The sequence below is a fragment of the Salvelinus fontinalis genome, chromosome 4, assembly GCF_029448725.1.
Source record: "Salvelinus fontinalis isolate EN_2023a chromosome 4, ASM2944872v1, whole genome shotgun sequence".
Taxonomy (NCBI): domain Eukaryota; kingdom Metazoa; phylum Chordata; class Actinopteri; order Salmoniformes; family Salmonidae; genus Salvelinus; species Salvelinus fontinalis.
In genome coordinates this window covers 65,128,316-65,151,759 of record NC_074668.1, presented here as the reverse complement: position 1 = coordinate 65,151,759, position 23,444 = coordinate 65,128,316, and the positions used below count along the sequence as shown (strand labels likewise).

Genomic DNA, 23,444 nt, shown 5'->3' with positions numbered 1-23,444 from the left:
CTAAGTACAATGTTTTATGCTGAAGTTGTTATTAGTATTTGCTATTATTACTGTAATGAAACAGCAGGGAGCAGGTCTCGAACCCTCGATCTTCTAGCCCGAAGTCCGGCGCTATCGACTGTGTCGCAAAAGCATGCTCGTGCGGCAGAATCAATTTCCGCGCTTATAAACCCAGGTTCGTTACACTACTCCCTCCTTTCAAAGTGCGCGTCCTCGCGCTAGCTTGCGACTCTATTTCTCACAGGAACGTGTTCACCGGCCAAGCACACGCACTGTCGTGGGTGCAAGGTCCAATCACTTCTGACATCAATGTAATGAAACAGCAGGGAGCAGGCTCGACCTTCTAGCCCGAGGTCCGGCGCGCTATCGATTGTGCCGCAAAAGCATACTCATGCAGCAAAGTTGATTTCCGCGCTTATAAACCCAGGGTCGTTACATTACCTTTAGTGCAGTGGCGTGTATTCATGGAGCCAAGGGAAGCCAGGCTTCCCCAAAAAATGGACAAAGGAAAAAAATGCATTCAGTTATTTATCTTTCGTCTCTCTGTGCTTCATAATTTCCTTCAATTCGCAAGAGGCTGGACGCATCTCACAGGAGAAAGCATCCGAGTGAGAAAAACAGAGCCCCTCTGTCTCTCTACGTGTAAGTCATCTGTCTGATGCTGTCTGGTCAAAACAAGTATGACATTGTTGCCGCTCATAGCATTGAAGTCAAGGGAAGCCTGTGAGCATCTGACCTCCATTGACCAAAAAAGTATACATAATTAGCCAGTCAGCGTTGAGCTAAATTGAGCGAGCTCAACTGTTAATGGTCCTGGCGTACCAAAAAAAAGTGTAAGGCGTACCAAAAAAAAGTGTAAAGGGAAGCCATCTTGGATTTGGCGTCACTCCTTTCAAATTCCATTGAGAGCATACATCATTGACAGAAAAAACGTAAATTTTTGAATCTCGTTGTGCTGTTGTCTTCCGGTGGCTAGCTAGCAAGCTAGCTAAAATTGACCCTTTCCTAAATTAGCCATGGTTGGAGATATGGATTTGGACTTGTGGTTTTACTTAATTCTCCGTACTGGCCAATGATTTTAACGGCAATTCTGACCCAACCATTCATACATTGTTGTTGTGCCCCTGGCCTGAGAGGATGGAAGTTCAATATGTAGCTAGATGTTTTTAATTTTTTTTTTATGAACACAACAAATACAAAAAACTGAAATATACAAACAAGAGTACATAAACCTAACAGACAGGGGTATTACATATCAATATTAATTTTCAATTTAAGTATATTAAATACTTTTATGGGTGCGTATTGCTTTTTGTTTTTACATTTACTGATAATTTCAAAATAATATTTAAATTCTATCTTAAATAATGTGAAGAGGGGTTTGTTCTCTGCCCACTTCATTTTATGGACAAAGAATCTTCCATGAAAGATAAACAAATTAACTTTGAAAGTTAAATCAGGATCCATATTATTTGGATCAAAATGAAACATAATGTAATGAAACAGCAGGGAGCAGGTCTCGAACCCTCGACCTCCTATCCCGAGGTCCGGCGCGCTATCGACTGTGCCGCAAAAGCATGCTCAAGAGACAGAGTCGATTTCCGCGGTTATAAACCCAGGGTCGTTACACTACTCCCTCCTTTCAAAGAGCGCGTCCTCGCGCTAGTTTGCGACTTTACGTTTTACAGGAACGCGCTCACCGGCCAAGCACACGCACTGTCGTGGATGCGAGGTCCGATCACTTCTGACACCAATGTAATGAAACAGCAGGGAGCAGGTCTCGAACCCTCGGCCTCCTAGCCCGAGGTCCGGCGCGCTATCGACTGTGCCGCAAAAGCATGCTCGAGCGGCACAGTCGATAGCGCGCCGGACCTCGGGCTAGGAGGTCGAGTCTCAGAGTCTCTCAGATTAACATTAACAGATTAACAGATTAACATTAATAGTCATTTCTTTTTAAATAAAATATTCTAACTCACTTCAAAAATCTTCTGACATAAGAACAGTCCCAAAATAAATGGTCATGAGTTTCTGGGTCACAACCACAAAATACACATTTGTTATCAATAGCTATATATGTAGCTAGATGTAGAAGGCTGATGTTAACTAGCTAACGTTGCCCAAGAATGGAAGTTAGGCTAGCGAGCAAGCATTTTAGACAGGTAGCCTAGGACAACAACAAATAAAAGTGTGTACTGTATGACAGACCGTTTCATCAACATGAAAGAGAGGAGGATGGCATTGGCGTTTCTCTACATGTAGGGTGAGTCAAAATGTTTTTCTACTTGGATGAAAGCGCATGCACGTATCCACACACGCACACAGAAATCAGAACCATGGACAACCACATATTTTACCCACACACCGCTACTATTTATGTTGCCCATTTGTATATCCACATTGTAGGGTATTATGTAATATTTGGGGTGGCAGGGTAGCCTTGTGGTTAGAGCGTTGGACTAGTACATGAAAAGTTGCAAGTTCAAATCACCGAGCTGACAAGGTACAAATCTGTCATTCTGCCCCTGAACAGGCAATTAACCCACTGTTCCTAGGCCATCATTAAAAATAAGAATTTGACTTGCCTAGTTAAATAAAGGTCAAATATGTTTACATTAACTCTGCTGTTGTTATTATTTAATACCTGGCTATTAGATAAAGTCCTTACCTATTGTGCTGTTCTGTTCTAGTTTTATTTACTCTTGTCCCTCATTTGATATGCATACATTCATCCTGCTCCATTCATTGCATTCCATGTGTACATTCATTGTCTCTCTGTTTCTGTACCTTTACAGAACCATACCCATGTACATACCCATGTTCATCTTCTCCTGTGTGTGATTAAAATTATTGTGTGTGATTAAAGTTCCTGTGTGTGTTAACTCTTGGGCTGCTTTATTTTCCTCTAACCGGGGGCAGTGTCAGTGAGTCACAAACCAGTAAAATAAACTACATGACCAAAAGTATGTGGGAACCGGCTCGTCGAACAGCTCATTCCAAAATCATGTGCATTAATATAGAGTTGGTCCCCCCTTTGCTACTATAACAGCCTCCACTCTTCTGAGAAGGCTTTCCACTAGATGTTGGACCATTGCTGCGGGGACTTGATTCCATTCAGCAACAAGATCTTTAGGGAGGTCAGGCACTGATGTTGGGCGATTAGGCCTTGCTCGCAGTCAGCATTCCAATTCATCCCAAAGGTGTTAAATGGGGTTGAAGTCAGAACTCTGTGCAGGGCATTCAAGTTCTTCCAAACCGATCTCGACAAACCATTTATGTATGGACCTTACTTTGTGCATGGGGGCATTGTCATGCTGGAACAGGAAAGGGACTTCCCCAAACTGTTGCCACTAAGTTGAAAGCACAGAATCATCTAGAATATCATTGTATGCTGTAGCGTTAAGATTTCCTTTCACTAAGGGGCCTAGCCCGAACCATGAAAAACAGCCCCAGACTATTATTCCTCCTCCACCAAACTTTACAGTTGGCACTATGCATTCGTGCAGGTAGCGTTCTCCTAGCATCCTCCAAACTCAGATGAGTCCTTCGGAATGCCAGATTGTGAAGCATGATTCATCACTCCAGAGAATGCATTTCCACTGCTCCAGAGTCCAACGGCGGCGAGCTTTACAACGCTCCAGCCGACGCTTGGCATTGTGCATGGCGATCTACCTGTGAATGCAGGTAAAACTAAGTATATGTTGTTCTCAAGAGCACATAAAAATAACTCTGATGATTTAAGCATATGTACTTTGGACGGTGCCCATATTGATCGAGCCATGCTTACAAATATCTGTGCATCTGGATAGATGAAAAGCTATCTTTTAAAAAGCATATTGAGAAGTTAGTTAAGAAGCTGAGAAAAAAATATGGTTATTCTATAGAAATAGGTCCTGCCTCTCTCTTAATAGTTGAAGGCAGATTATTCAGTCAAAGTTCCTATCGGTCCTAGACTATGGCCACATCATCTATATGAACGTAGCTGCCACTTCATTAAAGCCAATTTATCCTAGCACACTGCGCTTTATTGCGGGTGACAATTTTAGTACTCTGCATTCTCTACCAGAAAGTTGGTTGGCCCTCTTTGATGTCACACATTGATATGTTTTCATTTATAAAGCCTTTTTACAAAAAAAGTCCCATTGTATGTAACATCATTACTAAACTTTAGACATATGAGTTACTACACCCGAGCTCAAGGATGGCTAACTCTGGAAATTCCTTTGGTCTCTAATGAGTTAGGTAAATCAGCGTTGAGTTTTTTTACACCTTATCTGTGAAACAATCTTCAAAATGTTCTTAAATGTGATGTTTTGCTGCCTCTAGGCCAAAGTTCCTCAATCAAGGCTGATTGAGGACCTTTTTACTGATTGCTGTGTTTGTTATTTAAGGCCATGTTTTTCTTTCTGCTTGCATTTTGTATTTATATTTTGATGTGTGTATTTTCTGTAATGTATGTAATTCCGGGCTCATCTGTAAAAGAGACCTTGGTCACAGTATGACTCCCTGATAAAATATTAAATAAAAAATACATAAAATATGTGCAGGGTTACGAGGTAAGTGAGGTAGATATGTATATATAAGTAACAGGATAGATAATAAACAGTAGCAGCAGCATATGGGATGAGTTAAAAGAGTTAGTGCAAAAAGGGTAAATGTAGATAGTCCTGGTAGCTATTTGGTTAACTATTTAGCAGTCTCGTGGCTTGGGGGTAGAAGTTCCGTGGTGGGTGTGTTTTTCTGTTGTGGATTGCAGCTTGATTTACTTAAATGGAATATAGACATTTATTTTACACGAGCCTGCTAGCCTGAGGCCTCTGTCTTTTATGCCTTTGTCGGCACTTAGCAAAACTGCCTCAGTCTATCCTACTTCCATGGTAACGGCATCTGGGTGCAGGAACTCTCTAGTGGACACACGTGACTATCCCTAGGCGACAGTCAAGGATTTACATAAAATCGGTCAAATTGATCCTCCTCTGTTACCTCATTGGGCATGCGCCTTTTCTCTTTTTTTTTTTACTGAAAACAACCAAACTGCACAGAATTCCAGTAGACTAAAACTGATTTCTGGTTCCTTCGTATTGAAAGATTGTCAGGTTATGGCATTTCTAAACAGCAGACTTTAATAATGTCAATACCTGATATTGCACCGAGTTATCAATTGGAGAGCAGTTTTCACTGGTGAGCCAAGATACTTATTTTCTTTTGCAAGTTATTTGAGGTAGCTGTCTCTCGTTCTGCTTTTACTGTAATGCATGATAGTTGAAGATGTAAGTTGACTATAATACTATTATAGCCTAGCCTGTAAACTGTATTTTATTGTGGGTTGATTGCATTCAACTAGTTTACTTTAATTCCATAATTTATTTGATGCATTGCTTATTCCACATTCCATTAAAACCAGGTCTAATGAGTACTCTAGGAGTCGGGAAGCAAGTTCAGGAAGTGTATTTAATAAAAAAATGAACAAAACAAGAGTAGTACAGACATGAAACACTGAAACAGAAAAAAAAACAACGCCTAGGGAAAGAACCAAAGGAAGTGACCGACATAGGGAAGGTAATCAGGAAGGTGATGAAGTCCAGTTGAGTCTAATGAGTCGCTTGTGCGCGAAACGATGGTGACAGGTGTGCGTAATAATGAGTAGCCTTGTGACCTAGAGCGTTGGAGAGGGAATATACGTGATACCAGGGACTTTTAAAATGTACATTACAGCCTGCTGTAACTTCAGCACTTTAGGTTACTGTATTGCCAATGATGTTAGTTCAATGTAATCTCTGTCCAGGTTAGCTCAAGGTCTAGTCCTGCCCTGAGCCAAGCTGAAGGTAATTTACTCATAGTTGATTGCCTGATATCATGTCATTATTGATGTTCTGCACACTCTGAACTTGGCAGAAATGTAGACTCAAGATAAATAAGTGGAGTTGGTAGCATGACATCTAATTTCATAGTGCATGTCCAGGCAGCTATAGCAGATTAAAATGAACCAGGATGTTCTTTCAGAGGACTCAGCCTTTTCAAACTGCTGTTTGACATTCGATCATGACTGAATCAACTCGGCTGGCTTTTTAGAAAATCCATAACAGGTTGCATTGGAATTTCCAATGCCAGCCTGTGATATGAAGAGCAGCTCAATCCTCAGTCTCCCACAGATTTACTGAAGGCATTTAACTGAATTGGGGCTCCATACGGTTCATATTCTTTTAGCTGGAAGGCATACTTTTCTCTCTAATGTATTGATATTTGGTTACTCACTGGATATGGATGTAATGTGCATTAATGTATAGAGATTATGTAAATCGGCAACTGCTGAAATAGATCTTAATGTGGTTTGATATTATACAGATGTGAATGGATAATCTCTCTGGCACCACTATGATGGGTCAGGGCAGAAGAGTCCTACTCGCATGGATAAGTCTGAGCCTGTTTGTGAGTTTCCATACAGTTGCAGGTAAAAATGTATGTCCTGTTTAATTCACATTTTAGCAACTATGAAATGCATTGATTAGCTGTAAACAAAAAGTTTTATATATATATTTTTTATATATATATAAAAAAATTTTTTTAAATAAATGTGATAGGCTTGTAAATGGCTCCTTTCCCAACTAATGCATCCTTTGACAGACAATCCCTTTTCTATAATGTAAATATTTTCCAGGGGACAGAGAGCGCCTCATCCAGCTTCATACTAGATATGGTCAGCTGGAGGGCAGACTGGTCAGAGTGAGAGCCAGAGGGAGGCTGCCTACCTGGGGATCCCCTTCGCTGAGCCCCCTGTCGGGCCGCTGAAGTTCCAGGCCCCCAGCCTCCCCGGGTGTGGCAGAGACTGAGAGACGCCAAGGCTTATTCCCCCTCTGTATGAGCCTAAGCAGTAATGTGTTAGCGAGAGAGACAGGCAGGGAGACCGACAAACAGCCTATACTGTTTTATGGGGAACTCTGAATCATGCTCATTCTGATTAACATTCTGCCATTCACGTTTTTATTGATAGTGTAATAAAATGTCACCTTTCTTGTCCTCTTAACACATAGGTGTCTGCAGAACATGAACCACACTAGACAGATGGGGGACCTGTACGGAGGTCAGTTCCCTGTCCTAACCACCTCAGAGGACTGCCTTTACCTGAATATCTACACACCAGTCAAACCTGGGGACCCAAGGAAACTACCAGTGAGGAGAGACATGAGAATGTACTCATATCTACCTCAAGAGTAGACACACATGTCTTTGTTTTGGTGGTCCTCATGGGAGGGGCTTCACTCTGATGGCTCCTCATTGGCTGCCTTCAGGGACGTAGTCATCCTCCAATACTGTTTGGGTATCCCACGGTTCCTCAGGTACACTTCTATGTACTGCATTTGGTCAATATGATCAATGCACAAATTAAGGTCAGTAACATCTTCTCCTGTTTGGTGTCTACTGAACACAACCCTGGCATATCTGATCTAATATCTGTGTGACTGTCCAGCACTGGGGTTGGCCAGTACCCCGGAATGTGGGTGTTCTGGACCAGGTGTGTGCCCTGTGCTGGGTGCAGGAGACCATCAGCAGTTTTGGGGGAGACCCAGGATCTGTCACCATTTTTAGAGAGTCTGCTGGTGGTGTTGCTGTCTTTTTTGCGTGTGTACTGTGTATCTAGGAAAACAGATATTTGCTGATACAGAAAGATGCACTGGCTGTCTGTATGTAGGCTTACTTTGGGCACTGATCCATGGTTCTGTCTGTCATCAGGACTGTTCCACAGGGCCATCAGTCAGTGGAGAACCCCTCATCTCTATGTTCATCCAGGATGACCCCAAACCTGCTGCACAGGTGATCTGCTGTTTCACAGTGTGCTGATCATAACAGCAAGTCTCAAGGATCCCATACATTGTTTCATATACAATATCAGAACTGGTAAAACCTTCAGTGGTTTTATGACTGTCATTATTATTCTGGTACAATGTAACGTGTTGTAGTTAGTCATTCAAATGCTCTGGTTTCAATCTCTCCTTCCTCCAGCTGGTGGCACAGAGAGCAGGCTATCCCAGTGATGACTCTGCAGAGTTCATGACCTGCCTCAGTACCCTCAGCCCACAGGACAGAGAGGTGGCTACACCTGCACTAGTAGATATGTTCTGAGCCTCACACTCACCCTACAGTGTGTGGGGTGTATGTATCTGAATGCCAGGCTGTTTCTGCTTTAGCTAACTTATACTATATACCACTGTTGAATGCAACAACATGGCTGTTTGACTTCCATTCTGGGGCCCATCCTCTCTCTCCACAGGGGGAGATGGTTCTGTCTGTGCACAGGGATGGAACAGTCATCCCTACCAACCTGGAGGAAGTCCTGCAGACCAAGAGCTTCTTGGGCTTCCCCAGCATCCTAGGGATCAACAACCGTGAGTATGGCTGGATGCTACCACATGTATGTCCCTGCATGAAGATATGAAAACTGTCATATATTTTACAGGTAAATGCACCTCATTTTGTTTTTACCAGTTTTTCCTGTTTCCTGGCTGGGATCTTGGAATGACCCATGAAAACATGATGATTATGATCCTGGTGTTTATGCTTCAAAAACTGGTTAGTGAAGTATGGTGGCAGCCAGGGTTGGGTAGGTTACTTTCTAAATGTAATTTTTTTGTTACTAGTTTCCTGTCCAAAACTAATCAGTAATGTAACTTTTGGATTTCCCAAACTCAGTGATGTAATCAGATTACTTTCAGTTGCTTTTTGATTACTTTCTCCTTAATTAAGAGGCATTAGAAGACGAAGAAAAGGATCCATCAAATGCATTTGGTGTGTCATCATGGTGGCCTCCGACTTGTGGTCAGACTCGCTTAGTTCCAGCTAACTTAAACTTGCGCCTTTTTTCAATGCTGAATTGAATGGCATTGAGAAATCAGAAAGGTGTCAATGTATTTTTTTTTTCAAAAGCATCCTTTCTGAATTTAAAAGTAATCTGCGAAGGAATAATTTAGGTTTTTAAAAGTATCTGTAATCTGATTACAATATTTTTGCTGGTGAAAGAACAATCGGGAACTTCACTTCCACTTTTTTAATACCATGATGTACGCAGGAAAATACACACTGGGATGATAATGACAGAGTATTATCAACCTGTAGATTTAAGAGGAGATCCTAGAGTTCCTCCTTTGATTGTCACACAAGACTGCTACTTGATTGGTTAATATAGAACGGTGGGTAGGCTTTATGCAAAATATAAATGACCTTTGTCTGATAATAGGCAGGCAAAAGATTGGGATTTGTCGAAAAAGACGAAAACAGGTTTTGCAGCTGCTTGACAGAAAAATTGAGTATTCTAAAGGATCTACAAAACAAGTCTGTAAGCTCTGGGAAATATACAGTACCAGTCAAAAGTTTGGACACACCTACTCATTCAAGGGTTTCTTTATTTTGACTATTTTCTACATTGTAGAATAATAGGGAAGACATCAAAACTATGAAGTAACACATATGGAATCATGTAGTAACCAAAAAAGTGTTAAAAAAATCAAAATATGTTACATTTGAGATTCTTCAAATAGCCACCCTTTACCTTGATGACGGCTTTGCACACTCTTGGCATTCTCTCAACCAGGTTCATGAGGTAGTCACCTGGAATGCATTTTTATTAACAGGCAAATTAACATATGTCAAGAACTGCTCAAATAAGCAACGAGAAACGACAGTCCATTATTACTTTAAGACATGAAGGTCAGTTAATCCGGAAAATTAAGAACTTTGAACGTTTCTTCAAGTGCAGTTGCAAAAAAACATCAAGTGTTATTATGAAACTGGCTCTTATGAGGATCGCCAAAGGAAAGGAAGACCCATAGTTACCTCTGCTGCGGAGTTCATTAGAGTTACCAGCCTCAGGAATTGCATCCCAAATAAATGCTTCAGAGTTCAAGTAACAGACATATCTCAACATCCACTGTTCAGAGGAGACTGTGAATCAGGCCTTCATGGTTGAATTGCTGCAAAGAAACCACTACTAAAGGATACCAATAAGAAGAGACTTGCTTGGGCCAAGAAACAAGCAATGGACATTAGACTGGTGGAAATCTGTCCTTCGGTCTGAGTCCAAATTGGAGATTTTTGGTTCCAACCGCCGTGTCTTTGTGAGACACAGAGTAGGTGAAAGTATGATCTCCATGTGTGTGGTTCCCACCATGGAGGTGTGAGGGTGCGTTACTGGTGACATTGTCTGCTTTATTTAGAATTCAAGGCACACTTAACCAGCATGGCTACCACAGCATCCTGCAGCGAAACGACATCCCATCTGGTTTGTGCTTAGTCCCACTATCATTTTGTTTTTCAATAGGACAATGACCCAACACACCTCCAGGCTGTGTACGGGCTATTTGACCAAGATGGAGTGTGATGGAGTGCTGCAGCAGATGACCTGGCCTCCACAATCACCCGACCTCAACCCAATTGAGATGGCTTGGGATGAGTTGGACCGCAGAGTGAAGGAAAAGCAGCCAACAAGTGCTCAGCATATCTGTGAACTCCTTCAAAACTGTTGGAAAAGCATTCCTCATGAAGCTGGTTGAGAAAATACCAAGCGTGTGCAAAGCTGTCATCAAGGCAAAGGGTGGCTACTTTGAAGAATTTCATATATTTTGATTTAGTCCTTTTTTGGTTACTACATGATTCCATATGTGTTATTTCATAGTTTTGATGTCCACTGTTATTCTACAATGTAGAAAATTGTAAAAATAAAGAAACCCTTGAATGAGTAGGTCGGTCAACTTTTGCCCAGTACTGTATATACAGTGTTTATGTATACAGACATACATACATAAATACATGGTATATTAAAAATCCACTAGTGACACTTAATACACTTTATTTTGTAATCAGTTACTCCCCAACCCTGGTGGCAGCTTTATAATAAAACATCTAACAGTCTGGTCCATGAGCTGTATTTTAAACCCTGTATCTCCCTGGTAGCATCAGCCAGACTCTGCCCTGGGGATCATCGTAGAGGAGACATGGTGACATGAATGACCCCGTGGGGAACAGGGATGCCTCTACTGATTGTGGTCCCAGGGGGTGTAGAGGTGAGGCATACACTGGGAACTATACCAATCAGATGCCCTATTTTTTTTATTTTATTTTTTATTATTCTCTTTAGAAACCTGGAAGACATTATTTAATAATTATGAATAAATCATTTTAAGACATATCTAAATGATTGAGACTTTTTGTAGTTGACAGACATGCTCTGTTGGTATTCACAGATACATTACACACGTGTCTATGCAAGATTCTGGTAGCTTGATCTATGAGTTCCAGCAGCATCCCTCCATGGTCACATCAGCAGACCAGGCTTTGTGAAAGCAGACCACTGAGGTAGGCTTTGTGTTTGCTGCCACCTTTTGGACAGATGACAGTGAATGGTAGTTAAAAAACTATTCTGGAGATATTGTAGGCTAAATATATTTGAAAACCTTGTTTTTATATCAAATTCTGGGGGAACTGTTCATAACAATAACATGAGTAACAAGTTACTGTGAAATAACATAGTCAGAGGTTAATACTGTTACGTGACAAAAGACTGAGGAAGATTATATTTGGACAAGCTCATTCTGCTGAGCCTGTAACTATCTCTGCAGCTTTTCTTGGAAACAACAGAACTAAAAAAGTTTTCCACTCATAGATAACACGACAGAGGAGGAACGACAGCTTAGCAGGACCATGATGAAATACTGGACTAACTTTGCCAGAACAGGGTGAGAGATCCCTTGTTCTCTCACACTGTGTATTTAGTTGGAGAAGCTTCAACACATACATGTAACAAGAACCAGATTTCTGCCATGTAATCAAGTTTTCATACCGCCAGAAGTTCTGAGTTTTCTGAGTAAATAGATTTCTAAATAAGTTACAGAAGAGTTCATATTAAACAAAGGACAGTTAAGACTCCCTACTGTATGTAAAAATATTTGCTACTATGTACCAAGTATGCTTTTCATATCTACTTAGTGGTTATTCTATATAGGACATTTATAGTAGCTCAACCACCAATTGTGTTGGGTCATAGTAGTATGGTGTGTTCGGAAAGTTTTAAGACCCCTTGACTTTTTTCACAACCTTATTATAAAATTGATTAAATCGTCCCCCCCCCACATCAATCTACACACAATACCTCATAATGACAAAGCAAAAACAGGTTTAATTTTTTTTGCAATTGTATAAAAGGAAATATTACATTTACATAAGTATTCAGACCCTTTACTCAGTACTTTGTTGAAGCGCGTTTAGCAGCGATTACAGCCTTGAGTCTTCTTGAGAATGACGCTACAAGCTTGTCACACCTGTATTTTGGGAGTTTCTCGCATTCTTCTCTACAGATCCTCTCAAGCTCTGTAGGTTGGAGGGGGAGAATTGCGGCACAGCTATTTTCATGTCTCTCCAGAGATGTTCAATCGGGTTCAAGTCCGGGCTCTGGCTGGGCCACTCAAGGACATTCAGAGACTTTTCCCGATGCGACTCCTGCTTTGTCTTGGCTGTGTGCTTAGGGTTGTTGTCCTTTTTGAAAGGTGAACCTTCACCCCAGTCTGAGGTCCTGAGTGTTCTGGAGCAGGTATTCATCAAGGATCTCTCTGTACTTTGCTTTGTTTGTCTGTCCCTCGATCCTGACTAGTCTCCCAGTCCCTGCCGCTGAAGAACATCCCCACAGCGAAGCATCGTGATGCATCATCATGCTGTGGGGATGTTCTTCAGCGGCAGGGACTGGGAGACTAGTCAGGATTGTGCCAGGTTTCCTCCAGATGTGATGAGTGGCATTCAGGCCAAATAGTTCCATCTTGGTTTCATCAGACCAGAGAATCTAGTTTCTCATGGTCTGAGAGTTTTTAGGTGCCTTTTGGCAAACTCCAAGCGGGCTGTCATGTGCCTTTCTACTGAGTGGCTTCTGTATAGCAACTACCATTAAAGGCCTAATTGGTGGTGCTGCAGAGATGGTTGTCCTTCTGGAAGGTTTTCCCATATCCACAGAGGAACTCTGGAGCTCTGTCAGTGACCATCGGGTTCTTGGTCACCTCCCTGAACAAGGCCCTTCTCCCCTGATTGCTCCGTTTGGCTGGGCACCCAGCTCTAGGAAGAGTCTTGGTGGTTCCAAACATCTTACATTTAAGAATGGAGGCCACTGTGTTCTTGGAGACCTTCAATGCTGCAGAATTGTTTTGGTACCCTTCCCTCGATCTGTACCTTGACACAATCCTGTCTCAGTTCTGCAGACAATTCCTTTGACCTCATGGCTTGGTTTTTGCTCTGACATGCACTGTCAACTGTGGGACCTTTTTATATAGACAAGTGTGTGCCTTTCCAAATCATGTCCAATCAATTGAATTTACCACAGGTGGACTCCAAGTTGTAGAAACATTTCAAGGATGCATCTGAGCTAAATTTCGAGTCTCATAGCAAGGGTCTGAATACTTATGAAAATAAGGAATTTCTGTATTTTTAATACATTTGCAAAAATTTCTACATGTTTTCGCTTTGTCATTATGGGGTATTGTATGTAGATTGAGGATTTGTTGCCTTAAATCTATTCTGAATAAGGCTGTAATGTAACAATGTGGGAAAGTCAAGCGGTCTGAAGACTTTCTGAATACACTGTATGTAAAATGAAGTATTCATAAGTGCACCAGCTCATATGATGCCAATGGGTTGTCTCTCTCTCTGTTCCTGTAGTAACCCTAATGGAGAGAGTGTGTTTGATTGGCTGACATTCACTACAGATCCAGGCCAACCTCGGGCTGGGCAGTGTCTCAGAAAAGAAGAGAGCCCAGTTCTATAGAAGACTTCCCCAAAGGACTGCAGACTGCTGGACACAAAGACGCACAGAGTGACCTGTAGAACTGAATGTTCACTATGTCAAAATGTTGTTCTAGGAGTGTCCATGTTGTTGCCCTCCAGTGATGCCAAGCAGTTTGCAATTAGGTTACAGTATATGAGGCTTTCTTTGCCTTTTCCTTATTTTGTCATATTTTAATATTCCAGATTTTCTTTCATGGTTTGGTCTTTTTTTAAATATTTTATTTAGCCATTTTTTACCATTTATGTAGTCTATTTTTATCTTGCTGTGTTCATATGTCCATTAAAGCCATAAAATAATTGTGACTGATTAGACGAATGTCCTTCTGCTTAGTAATAAAACATTTTAGTTAGACACTTATCTGATAGGTGAAATCAATGTCTCAAGCACTGTGTGCAGTGTGCGATTTCTCAGTGGAGAATCGACATGTGCAATCAATAGTCCAAACAGTTGCAAAACGTTCTAAAACGATAGTTTCTTTGGGACAAATTTATGAATGTCCTTCCACGTTAGTTACGGTTGCTTGCGTTATACGTTTTGTAACAGAATCGGCTTAATGAATGCACCCCACGTTTGCTTTTGACGGTGTAAGGTTTGGTCTTTCCGAGCTACCATACAGAAAAAAAACATCCCTGACAAGCAGCTGTTGCTACAATGTTACAGAACTCCCACGTGCGTAAATCAATCTGTGGTCACTTTGTGATAGTTTGACTAATCGTCAGTGATTTGTGAGAATTTTCTGCATCTTCGACGAGAGGACAATGGAGGCCGTTATTACGATTAATCCCGGTAAATGATTGCTGCGTGTTTAGCGAAAAGTCACTAATGCTAACGCATGCCAATGGATGGTAGCCTAGCAGTTCCCGTTATGAAGTTGGGATTTACATTACCCTTTCTTCAAAACTGTCATTTCATCAAGCATGTGAATTGTTTCCTGTTTAGGTGCCACGAAATGGGACATCCGAGAGAAAGTTTGGGATTACATTGAAGCTAAGAATCTTGCAAACTTTCCAAGGCCTGTGCACAACAGAATCCCCAATTTTAAGGTAGGGCATTTCTGGAGGTTCAGTGTACTGCAATTTGATTGAATTATTCCTAACGCTAACCCTCTAAGTATTTGTCAAAATATCAAGTTTGAAACCATGTTTGTAGTTTAAATTTATCTTTTGCATGTGCTGCTGGTAAGGTCCCATATAGCCATTTTGAAAAGTCTTGTAAAATGTTCATTGTGCGCTCTCCATAGCCATTGGTCTGCACTAATAAATGTCTCTAGCTAGCCTTACCTAAACATCAGACTGCTACCATGGTTACTCCATGACGTCAGTCAAAGTAGCTGTAAAAAAGACTGTCTCTACAAGACAATGTTGAAGAAAATAATATTTACACTTTACCGGTTGTACATGCTGTTGGTCCTTTTGGCTGTAGGAGGTTGAGATCAGGTATCAACGGGAAAGTGTTGTTCACCCGACCTTTTGCACAATATGTTAACAATAGCGGAATGCATTTGTATTTATTAGGGATCACCATTAGCTTCTGCCAAGGCAGCAGTTACTCTTCCTGGGGTCCAAACACATTAAGGCACTTACATCACAATCAAAAGATAAACACAGTATTTAAAAAAAATATTTAAACTTTTTTTAACTAGGCTATTCAGTTAAGAACAAATTCTTATTTACAATGACGGCCTGGCTAAAGGCCTCCTGTGGGGACGGTGGCTGGGATAAGTTTAAATATATATTTTTTTTAAGTAAAAAATATAGGACTAAACGCACATCACGACAAGAGAGACAACCCTACATAAAGAGAGACCGAAGACATGTGTTGCTGCCATCCTATGATAACACATGGTAGCAGCATGAAACAGGGTACAAACATTATTGGGCACAGACAACAGCACAAGGGCAAGAAGGTAGAGACAACAATACATCACACAAAGCAGCCACAACTGTCAGTGTCCATGATTGAGTCTTTGAATGAAGAGATTGAGATAAAACTGTCCAGTTTGAGTGTTTGTTGCAGCTTGTTATAGTCGTTAGCTGCAGCGAACTGAAAAGAGGAGCGACCCAGGGATGTGTGTGCTTTGGGGACCTTAAACAGAATGTGACTGGCAGAACGGGTGTTGTATGTGGAGGATGAGGGCTGCAGTAGATATCTCAGACATGGGGGGGGAGTGAGGCCTAAGAGGGTTTTATAGAACATTATTACACCACTACATATCTAAAATACAAAATGTATAATACCGCCATACAACATTATTACAATGTGTGTGTGTGTAGAGTGCGTGTGCTAGCGTTTGTATGCGTGTCTGTACGTGTGTCTCTTCACAGTACCCACTGTTTCATAAGGTGTATTTTGATATATTTTTTAATCTTATTCTGCTACTTTCATCAGTTACCTAATGTGGAATAGAGTCTCCCATAGTCTGTTCTGGACATAGGGATTGTGAAGAGACCTCTGGTGGTGCCATGTCTTGTGGGGTATGCATGTGTGTCTGAGCTGTGTGCTAGTATTTCAAACAGACAGCTCAGTGCATTCAGCTTGTCAACACTTCTTACAAAAACAAGTAGTGTTAAAGCCAATCTCTCCTCCACTTTGAGCCATGAGAGACTAACATGCATGTTATTAATGTTAGCTCTCCGTGTACATTTAAGGGCCATCCTTGCTGCCCTGTTCTGAGCAAATTGTCACCTGACCACATGCCTGAACAGTAGTCCAGGTGCGACAAAACTAGGTCCTGTAGGACCTGCCTTATTGATAGTGCTGTTAAGAAGGCAGAGAAGAGCTTTATTATGGATAGACTTCTCCCCATCTTAGCTACTGTTGTATCAACATGTTTTGACCATGACAGTTTACATTCCAGGGTTACTGCAAGCTGTTTTAGTCAACTCAACTTGCTCAATTTACATATTATTCATTACAAGATTTAGATGTGGTTTGTTTTTTTGTCCCAAAACTAAAAGCATTGTATTATGCAATATTTAGGACTAACTTATTCCTTGCTACCATTCTGAAACTAACCACAGCTCTTTAAGTGTTGCAGTCATTTCAGTCGCTGTAGTAGCTGAAGTGGATATACGCATACGTTTTTCTAGCAGGAGACTGATCGATATTGTCAGATGCCGCACTGAAGTCTAACAAAACAGCCCCACAATCTTTTGATCATTTCTTCTCAGCCAATCATCTGTCATTTGTGTAAGTGCTGTGCTTGTTGAATGTAATTCCCTATAAGCATGCTGAATTTCTGTTGTCAATTGTTTCCTGTAAAATAGCATTGTATCTGTCAAACACAATTTTTCCAAAGTTTACTAAGGGTTGGTAACAGGCTGATTGGTCAGCTATTTGAGCCAGTGAAGGGGGCTTTACTATTCTTCGGTAGCTGAATGACTTTTGCTTCTGTCCAGGCCTGAGGGCACACACTTTCTAGTAGGCTTAGATTGAAGATAAAGCAAATTGGAGTGGCAATATTGTCCACTATTATCCTCAGTAATTTTCCATCCAAGTTGTCAGAACCCGGTGGCTTGTCATTGTTGATAGACAACAATTTTTTAACCTCTTCCACACTCACTTTACGGAATTCAAAATTACAATGCTTGTCTTTCATAATTTGGTCAGTTATACTTGGATGTGTAGCGTTTGCTAATCTGGCCAATTAAAATAAAAAGTAGTTGGCAATATCAGTGGGTTTTGTGATGAATGAGCCATCTGATTCAATGAATGATGGAGCCAAGTGTGCCTTTTTGCCCAAAATTTCATTTAAGGTGCTCCAAAGCTTTTTGCTATCATTCTTTATGTCGTTTATCTTTTATTTCATAGTATTGTTCCTTTTAATTCAGTTTAGTCACATAATTTCTAAATATTTAGTATGTTGCTAATCAGTTGTGCTGCCAGACCTATTTGCCATACCTTCAGTCAACTGAAGCACATTTTCTCACAATTATCTGTGTTTGTCGTTCGGTTACGCTCGGCCATATTGTACAAGTGTTTTGTCACGTGCAATTTGCATCAGTATTGAAAATAGAAACGATATACAGACGACTAGCACACAGAAGGTCAGGTTGATAACGCTACTCTGTAGATGTTTTCTGTCACATTCCTACCTGAAAAGGACCAACCAGACAGACAACCGGTATGTAGAAGTGAGAGGAAACTTTCCTGATCTAAATGCTAATTTCTGAATTCTATGCAATTCAACTTGGGTTCTTCAGGTTATTGCTAGACTAACTACCTTATTAGATATGTCATATTGTAAGCTAGTAGCTATCATAGTACCTTTGTCTTTGACCTGTGGTAAAATCTCTATTTTCAGAAAACCTATTTTTGACACGCATGCTTTTGAACCCTTTATCCTTTGTGTGTGTGTGGATGCGTGCTTGTCTTGCTGTATGTGGTTGTCTATGCGGTCAGGGTGCGGTCCCGGCCTGTGACCGTCTCTCAGCCCTGCAGGAGTTCAAGTCCAGCCAGACAGTCAAAGTGAACCCGGACCGACCCCAGCAGCAGGCCCGCTACATCACCCTGGATGTAAGTGTGCACTCACTTCTTCTCTCCTTACCCCCTCTCCCCGTCTCTGCCCCCAGGGTGCCCACACTGCCTGCGCCAAGGTGTCGGAGCTGCAGGTATTCAGTGAGACTGACGAGGTGAAGGTGGACCCTGACAAGCCGCTGGAGGGGGCGAGGCTGGCCGTGCTGCAGGTAGCCCTGGGCCACTGCTTCAGTAGTGTTGTCTCATCACCAGATCATAACCATGGAGTGCTGGATTTATGTTATTTGTATTAGATGCCATTTACTCATCTGTCTATGGTTGTATTCTCTTAGCTTACTAAACTCTGGCCTCTTGCTTCTAGGCGAGGAAAACCCTGCTGGTGCCGACCCCTCGCCTTCGTACAGGACTCTTCAATAAGATTGTCCCGCCTGAGGGAGCAAGCAAAGAAGAACTGAGAGTGTGCTCCACCTCGCAGGTGAGTCAGTCCCTTCTCACTAGTGCTGAGCAATTAAATGAAATGTTGGGTATTTTTTTGTTTTTTAAATAACTAATTGACTTCAGTTCAATTATTTAAATTCCATTTTGTTCCGTTTTTTTCTTCTGTGAGCTCATTGCGCTGCAGTTTCTCTAGAGATAAATCAGATCCAGCCCAAACTGCAACGTTGTAGTTTCCAACAGGCCAAAGTTTTACATAGTTTAGTACAGAAAACGTGATAATTAAATACAATGAACACAATCCATTGTGCGGCTACTTGTCCGGTCTGTTTCTTTTACGCCTGCTACGTAGAAGCGTTCTACAAGAATGCGCGATCAAGAGGGGATACATAGAGAGCAGTTGCTTCGTGCTTTATTTACTTTGAAGACCTACTGAGATAGTGATGTTGTCAGACAGCATAGGTAGCAGCTCTATAGAGATGAGAGGATGACTTGGAATTAAATAATAAAGTCATCAAATAAAACAAATGTAATATACACAACTAAAATATTTAAGTCATGTGAATAACTGCTGGTAAGTAATAAGCAGTCACTACCATCATGGGACTTTTAGTAGTTGTGTTCTGTTGCAATATTCAATGCACATAATGCATAGTGCATTTCATGTTTTAAAAAATGATCAAAACCTTGTAGTAATAAACTGAACCAACCTCAAAAAGCACTAATCGCTCAACACTACTTCTCCCCCAACACCCACCCCGACGCCGCATTACCTATCCCTCTCCATCCAGCCCCAGTGCACATGGATTCAACATCACACTTTACCTCCTTCATTCATCACTTCCCATTCATTATCCCCATACACATGCTGTCACTCTGTACAACTTGGTGAATCCACCATAGAAGACCAAATGCTTTGTTCCCAGACTAGTTGGAGTGTCGGGTTTCAAATGTAAAATGTTTGAATCCAATGTTTCTTGTGATCTGGTGCACCTGTTCTCACCCTTTCTTTCTTACTTACTTTTCTTTATTTTCTTTTTCCTTTCTTTCTTTTCTTTGTTTCTTCTCCAGGGAGTGAAGGAGTTCAGTGTCCCTGTGGGTCTGGATTCCAAGGTTCAGGTGGATCTTCTAGTGGTTGGCTCTGTAGCCGTGTCTGAGAAAGGTGAGAGCCCGCAGAAAGAACTCTGTGGGAAGTGGACACTTACCCTGGTCCAGGAAAGTTCCGGCTCAGCATCAACACCGATACTGTTAGGATTAATCTCATCTCTCCTTTCTCCTCAGGTTACCGGATAGGTAAAGGAGAGGGCTTTGCTGACATGGAGTATGCCATGATGCTCTGCATGGGGGCTGTGACGGAATCCACTGTGGTGGTTACCATCGTCCATGACTGCCAGGTTAGCCTGTTATCCCACAACATGAAGTCACACACTGTGTTTGGTCTTAACCTGGATAAGTGTTGCTTCATGCTCCAGATTCCTATTCTTTTGCAACGTGTATCTGTGCTTGATGTCTGTATTTCTGCAGGTTGTTGACATCCCAGAGGATCTGATTGAGAGCCATGACATCACTGTGGACTACATCCTCACCCCGACCAGAGTCATCAAGACAGACTGTGAACGCCCCAAGCCCCAGGGCGTCATCTGGACTAAGGTACAGCACTAAATCTCACCCAGGTTACTGTCGTTCAATATGATTCATTCCATTGCTTATGCAGTTGTTCTAACTACTGTTGCTGCTGCTAGCTACAGCTGCTGGTTTTACAAGTACGACTGCTCTTAGTTGCTGTATGTTGCTGAGTGGCTGAAACCTCAATGATTTGAGCTAGAAAACAGCTTTGAAAATGAGGCCAAAGTTGCACCCGTCTTCTGTAGTTTTCCAGTGACTTTTGGCTGCACCTCAAACCGTGTTGCTTGAGCTTTGTTTGCTCACCTTCCCGTAGAAGTATACCCATTGCACACACACACACTACCTCTGGGGTCCCTTAAGACCTCCATGCCTGTCCTGAGGACCCATGCTGACCTCGTAGACAGGAAGGCCATGTCTGATCATCAAAGGCCTCCACCGGGCCAGCCTGGCTGTGCAGGGCCCAGTTAAAGAGAGCGCACCGGGGCCAAGGTAAAAACAATAGCCCGTTATATCCTGTACAGGAGCAGCCGCCATCACAGCCTTAGCAGACCCACTCTGCCCTGGGAAATCAGAGAGCGGTCTTTATATAGCTTACCAGGGAAGTGGAATATCCCCCCAGAATAAAGATGCTACGGTCAGAGAGGTTATCAGCGCTCCTGAAGACTCTGTTTCCTCTGCGTTCATGTACTGTAAGCATGGATGTGTTGTGTGTTATGGAGTACTGTTGTGTTGGTTGTTGTGCCCTTTGAGGTTAGTCGAGGAGTCTAGTCATGCATGGGTTTTGGTTAGTTCATAAGCAATCTAGCATGCACTGAACATTTGCATGGTCACCTAAAACGGCATGAGCAGGCGCCAAACATCAGCTTTCTTGATTGTGTTTATACCCCATCACTTTACTAAACCCCATTCTTCTTGGCATGACCCAGAGCTGGGCTGCCCTTAACCCAGTGCCTTTGCTGACCTTTAGCAGCCCTGCTGTGATATGACCTTGAGCAGCCCTGCTGTGATATGACCTTGAGCAGCCCTGCTGTGATATGACCTTGAGCAGCCCTGCTGTGATATGACCTTGAGCAGCCCTGAGCCTGTCCTGTTGTATACCTGCAGCTGAACGCTGAGATGCTGGAGAAGATCCCCGTGCTGAAGAAGCTCCGGGCCTTGGAGGAGGAGCAAGGGAAGGACGTGACCCTGGGGACCCACCCTCCCCCGCAGCCCAGGGAAAGGGCCAGGAGGGAGCCCCGGAGGGACAGAGAGCCCAGGTCAGAGGGTGATAGACCCCGGCGTGAGCCCAGGCGCAGGCCTAGACGGAACACCCAAGAGGACTCTGAGAGGGACCCCAACGGGGAGTCCAGGGAGGAGACTGAGCAGAAACCCAGACGACGCCCACCAAGAGTGAGGAGGGAGGGGGACAGAGAGGGGGGTAGGGATGGTGACGGGGAGGGAGGCCAGGAGGGAGGCAGAGAGGGGGGTAGGAGGGTCAGGGGATTCCGCAATGGGGGCTTCCGTGAGGGGGGCAGAGATGGAAGCAGGGGGAGAGGCAGAGGAGGCCGGGAGGGGGCCAGGGGGAGGGGAAGAGAGGTGGACAGGGATGGGGTCAGGCAAGAAGGCAGGGAGGAAGGTGGCGAGCCCCGTGAGCGCAGGCCCCCCCTGACCGTGACCACAGTGTACCTGGGGGGCATCCCTGCCGGGCTGCGTGTCAGCGAGCTGAAGACTGCTCTCCGGGAGAGGGAGGCAGCCCCCATCCGTCTCACATGGCAGGGTGCTCAGCACCGGGCCTTCCTGGACTACTTAGACCCCCAGGCGGCAGATCAGGCCCTGGCCGCCCTGGAGGGGCTCTCCCTGAACGGCCACGACCTGCAGGCTGAGCTGGCCAAGAGCCAGAGGGGAGGCAGGAGGCCAGGTCCAAGCAACCGGAGGCCCAGACCAAATACAGGTCCCAAAAATACAGCTAGAGAAAGTAGAGAGAGTACGAGTGAACCAGAGGCAGATTCCCCCAAGCAGGAGCTCAACCATAACGAGTAACTACCTGCTTCTCTGTCCATCTCTGTAACAGAAGCCAAGCCAGCAGAAAGAAAAGGCTGTGTTTCATGAAAGGGAAGGATGCTACTTTCACTGTACCAATGTGAAGTGTGAAAATATGTTTAATGCCTTAAGCAGTTTGGTTTGTCGTTCTGGTTTTTAGTGTTGGTATTGATAACACGTAACCCCATTTACGTTTGAAATGTTCTTATACAGAAGTTTCATCCACACTGGCCTGTCTGTCAGTCACAAAGGAAGGAGAGGTTTTCCCTGTTAGTCTCTTTGTGCAGGGGGAATGTTTAATGCCCTACATGTAATGCCATTGGAATTCACAGGATATTTTCTGTACTAAATAAACCATACTTTGAGTTCATAGTTTTAACCATTTTGTCTTCTTTATAACTCAAAACCCAGGACTGATCAACCTGACTGTCAAATGATGATCTGTGTACACACCATACACCGCTGGTCTGTCAGTACTGTGTGTTCCTATTGTAAGTTATCCTACTGACGAACAATCTGGGGAAAATATGAACCTAAAGCTAAAACGGATGAGGAAAATAGTATACCAAGATGGATGGTGAGCTGGTGTGTTTAACCCTTCATCAAGTGTCCAAGCCTCTCATAGGACCTTGTTTATGTCTTTTGGCAGTATTGAACTGTTTTTCAGCACTCCTCTTGCTAGTGGGTAGCTTATGGCATAACACATGGTATAGCCTACCAGAGAGCCTGACACGTTCAATTAGTCTGACTGAGGGTGGTATGTGGGGAGCAGGAGCTAAGAGGACTAGCTGTAGTAAACTGGATGTGCTAACCTCTGAGCTATCTATTGCTAGAGATATGTTGTATAACCAGCAGGTAAACCTTATGGTTGGCATGACATGTCTGATGGCTTAGATATTTGAACCTAGCTTGGTCACAGTTTGAGGTTCTATCTGCAGCTACCTGCAGTGCTCTAACCCTGTGATGACGTCCTGTGTGCATCTGGTTGGCCGAACACAGTGACTTATAGCTGCTGTGCTAATGCTTGGCTTGGCCAAAGAGGTGTCCTACAGTTCAGAGTAGTTTAGACTCGTAG

General features: G+C 42.9%; 1 protein-coding gene across 3 annotated transcripts; it reads left to right on the top strand.

Moving 5' to 3' along the window:
* Window positions 1–14,407: 14,407 nt before the first annotated feature.
* Window positions 14,408–22,748, top strand: LOC129854185 (methenyltetrahydrofolate synthase domain-containing protein-like). Of its 3 annotated transcripts, XM_055920975.1 has the most exons (9): window positions 14,408–14,599; window positions 14,753–14,856; window positions 18,215–18,328; window positions 18,385–18,498; window positions 18,651–18,764; window positions 19,796–19,886; window positions 20,006–20,118; window positions 20,249–20,374; window positions 21,455–22,748. In XM_055920975.1, the coding sequence occupies exons 1-9, from the start codon at window positions 14,572–14,574 to the stop codon at window positions 22,367–22,369; spliced, it is 1,719 nt and encodes a 572-aa protein (XP_055776950.1). In that variant the 5' UTR covers window positions 14,408–14,571; the 3' UTR covers window positions 22,370–22,748. The 3 variants fall into 3 exon arrangements, with proteins under 3 accessions (XP_055776950.1, XP_055776948.1, XP_055776949.1); XM_055920973.1 differs by lacking the exon at window positions 18,215–18,328; XM_055920974.1 differs by lacking the exon at window positions 18,385–18,498.
* The last annotated feature ends 696 nt before the right edge of the window (window positions 22,749–23,444 follow it).

Excerpts from the sequence above, each read along its gene's own strand:
- LOC129854185 (XM_055920975.1), top strand. The coding sequence starts at position 14,572 with ATGGAGGCCGTTATTACGATTAATCCCG. Across the intron at positions 18,499-18,650 it reads CGAGGCTGGCCGTGCTGCAG|GCGAGGAAAACCCTGCTGGT; the intron begins GTAGCCCTGGGC and ends TCTTGCTTCTAG. Across the intron at positions 20,119-20,248 it reads CCATCGTCCATGACTGCCAG|GTTGTTGACATCCCAGAGGA; the intron begins GTTAGCCTGTTA and ends GTATTTCTGCAG.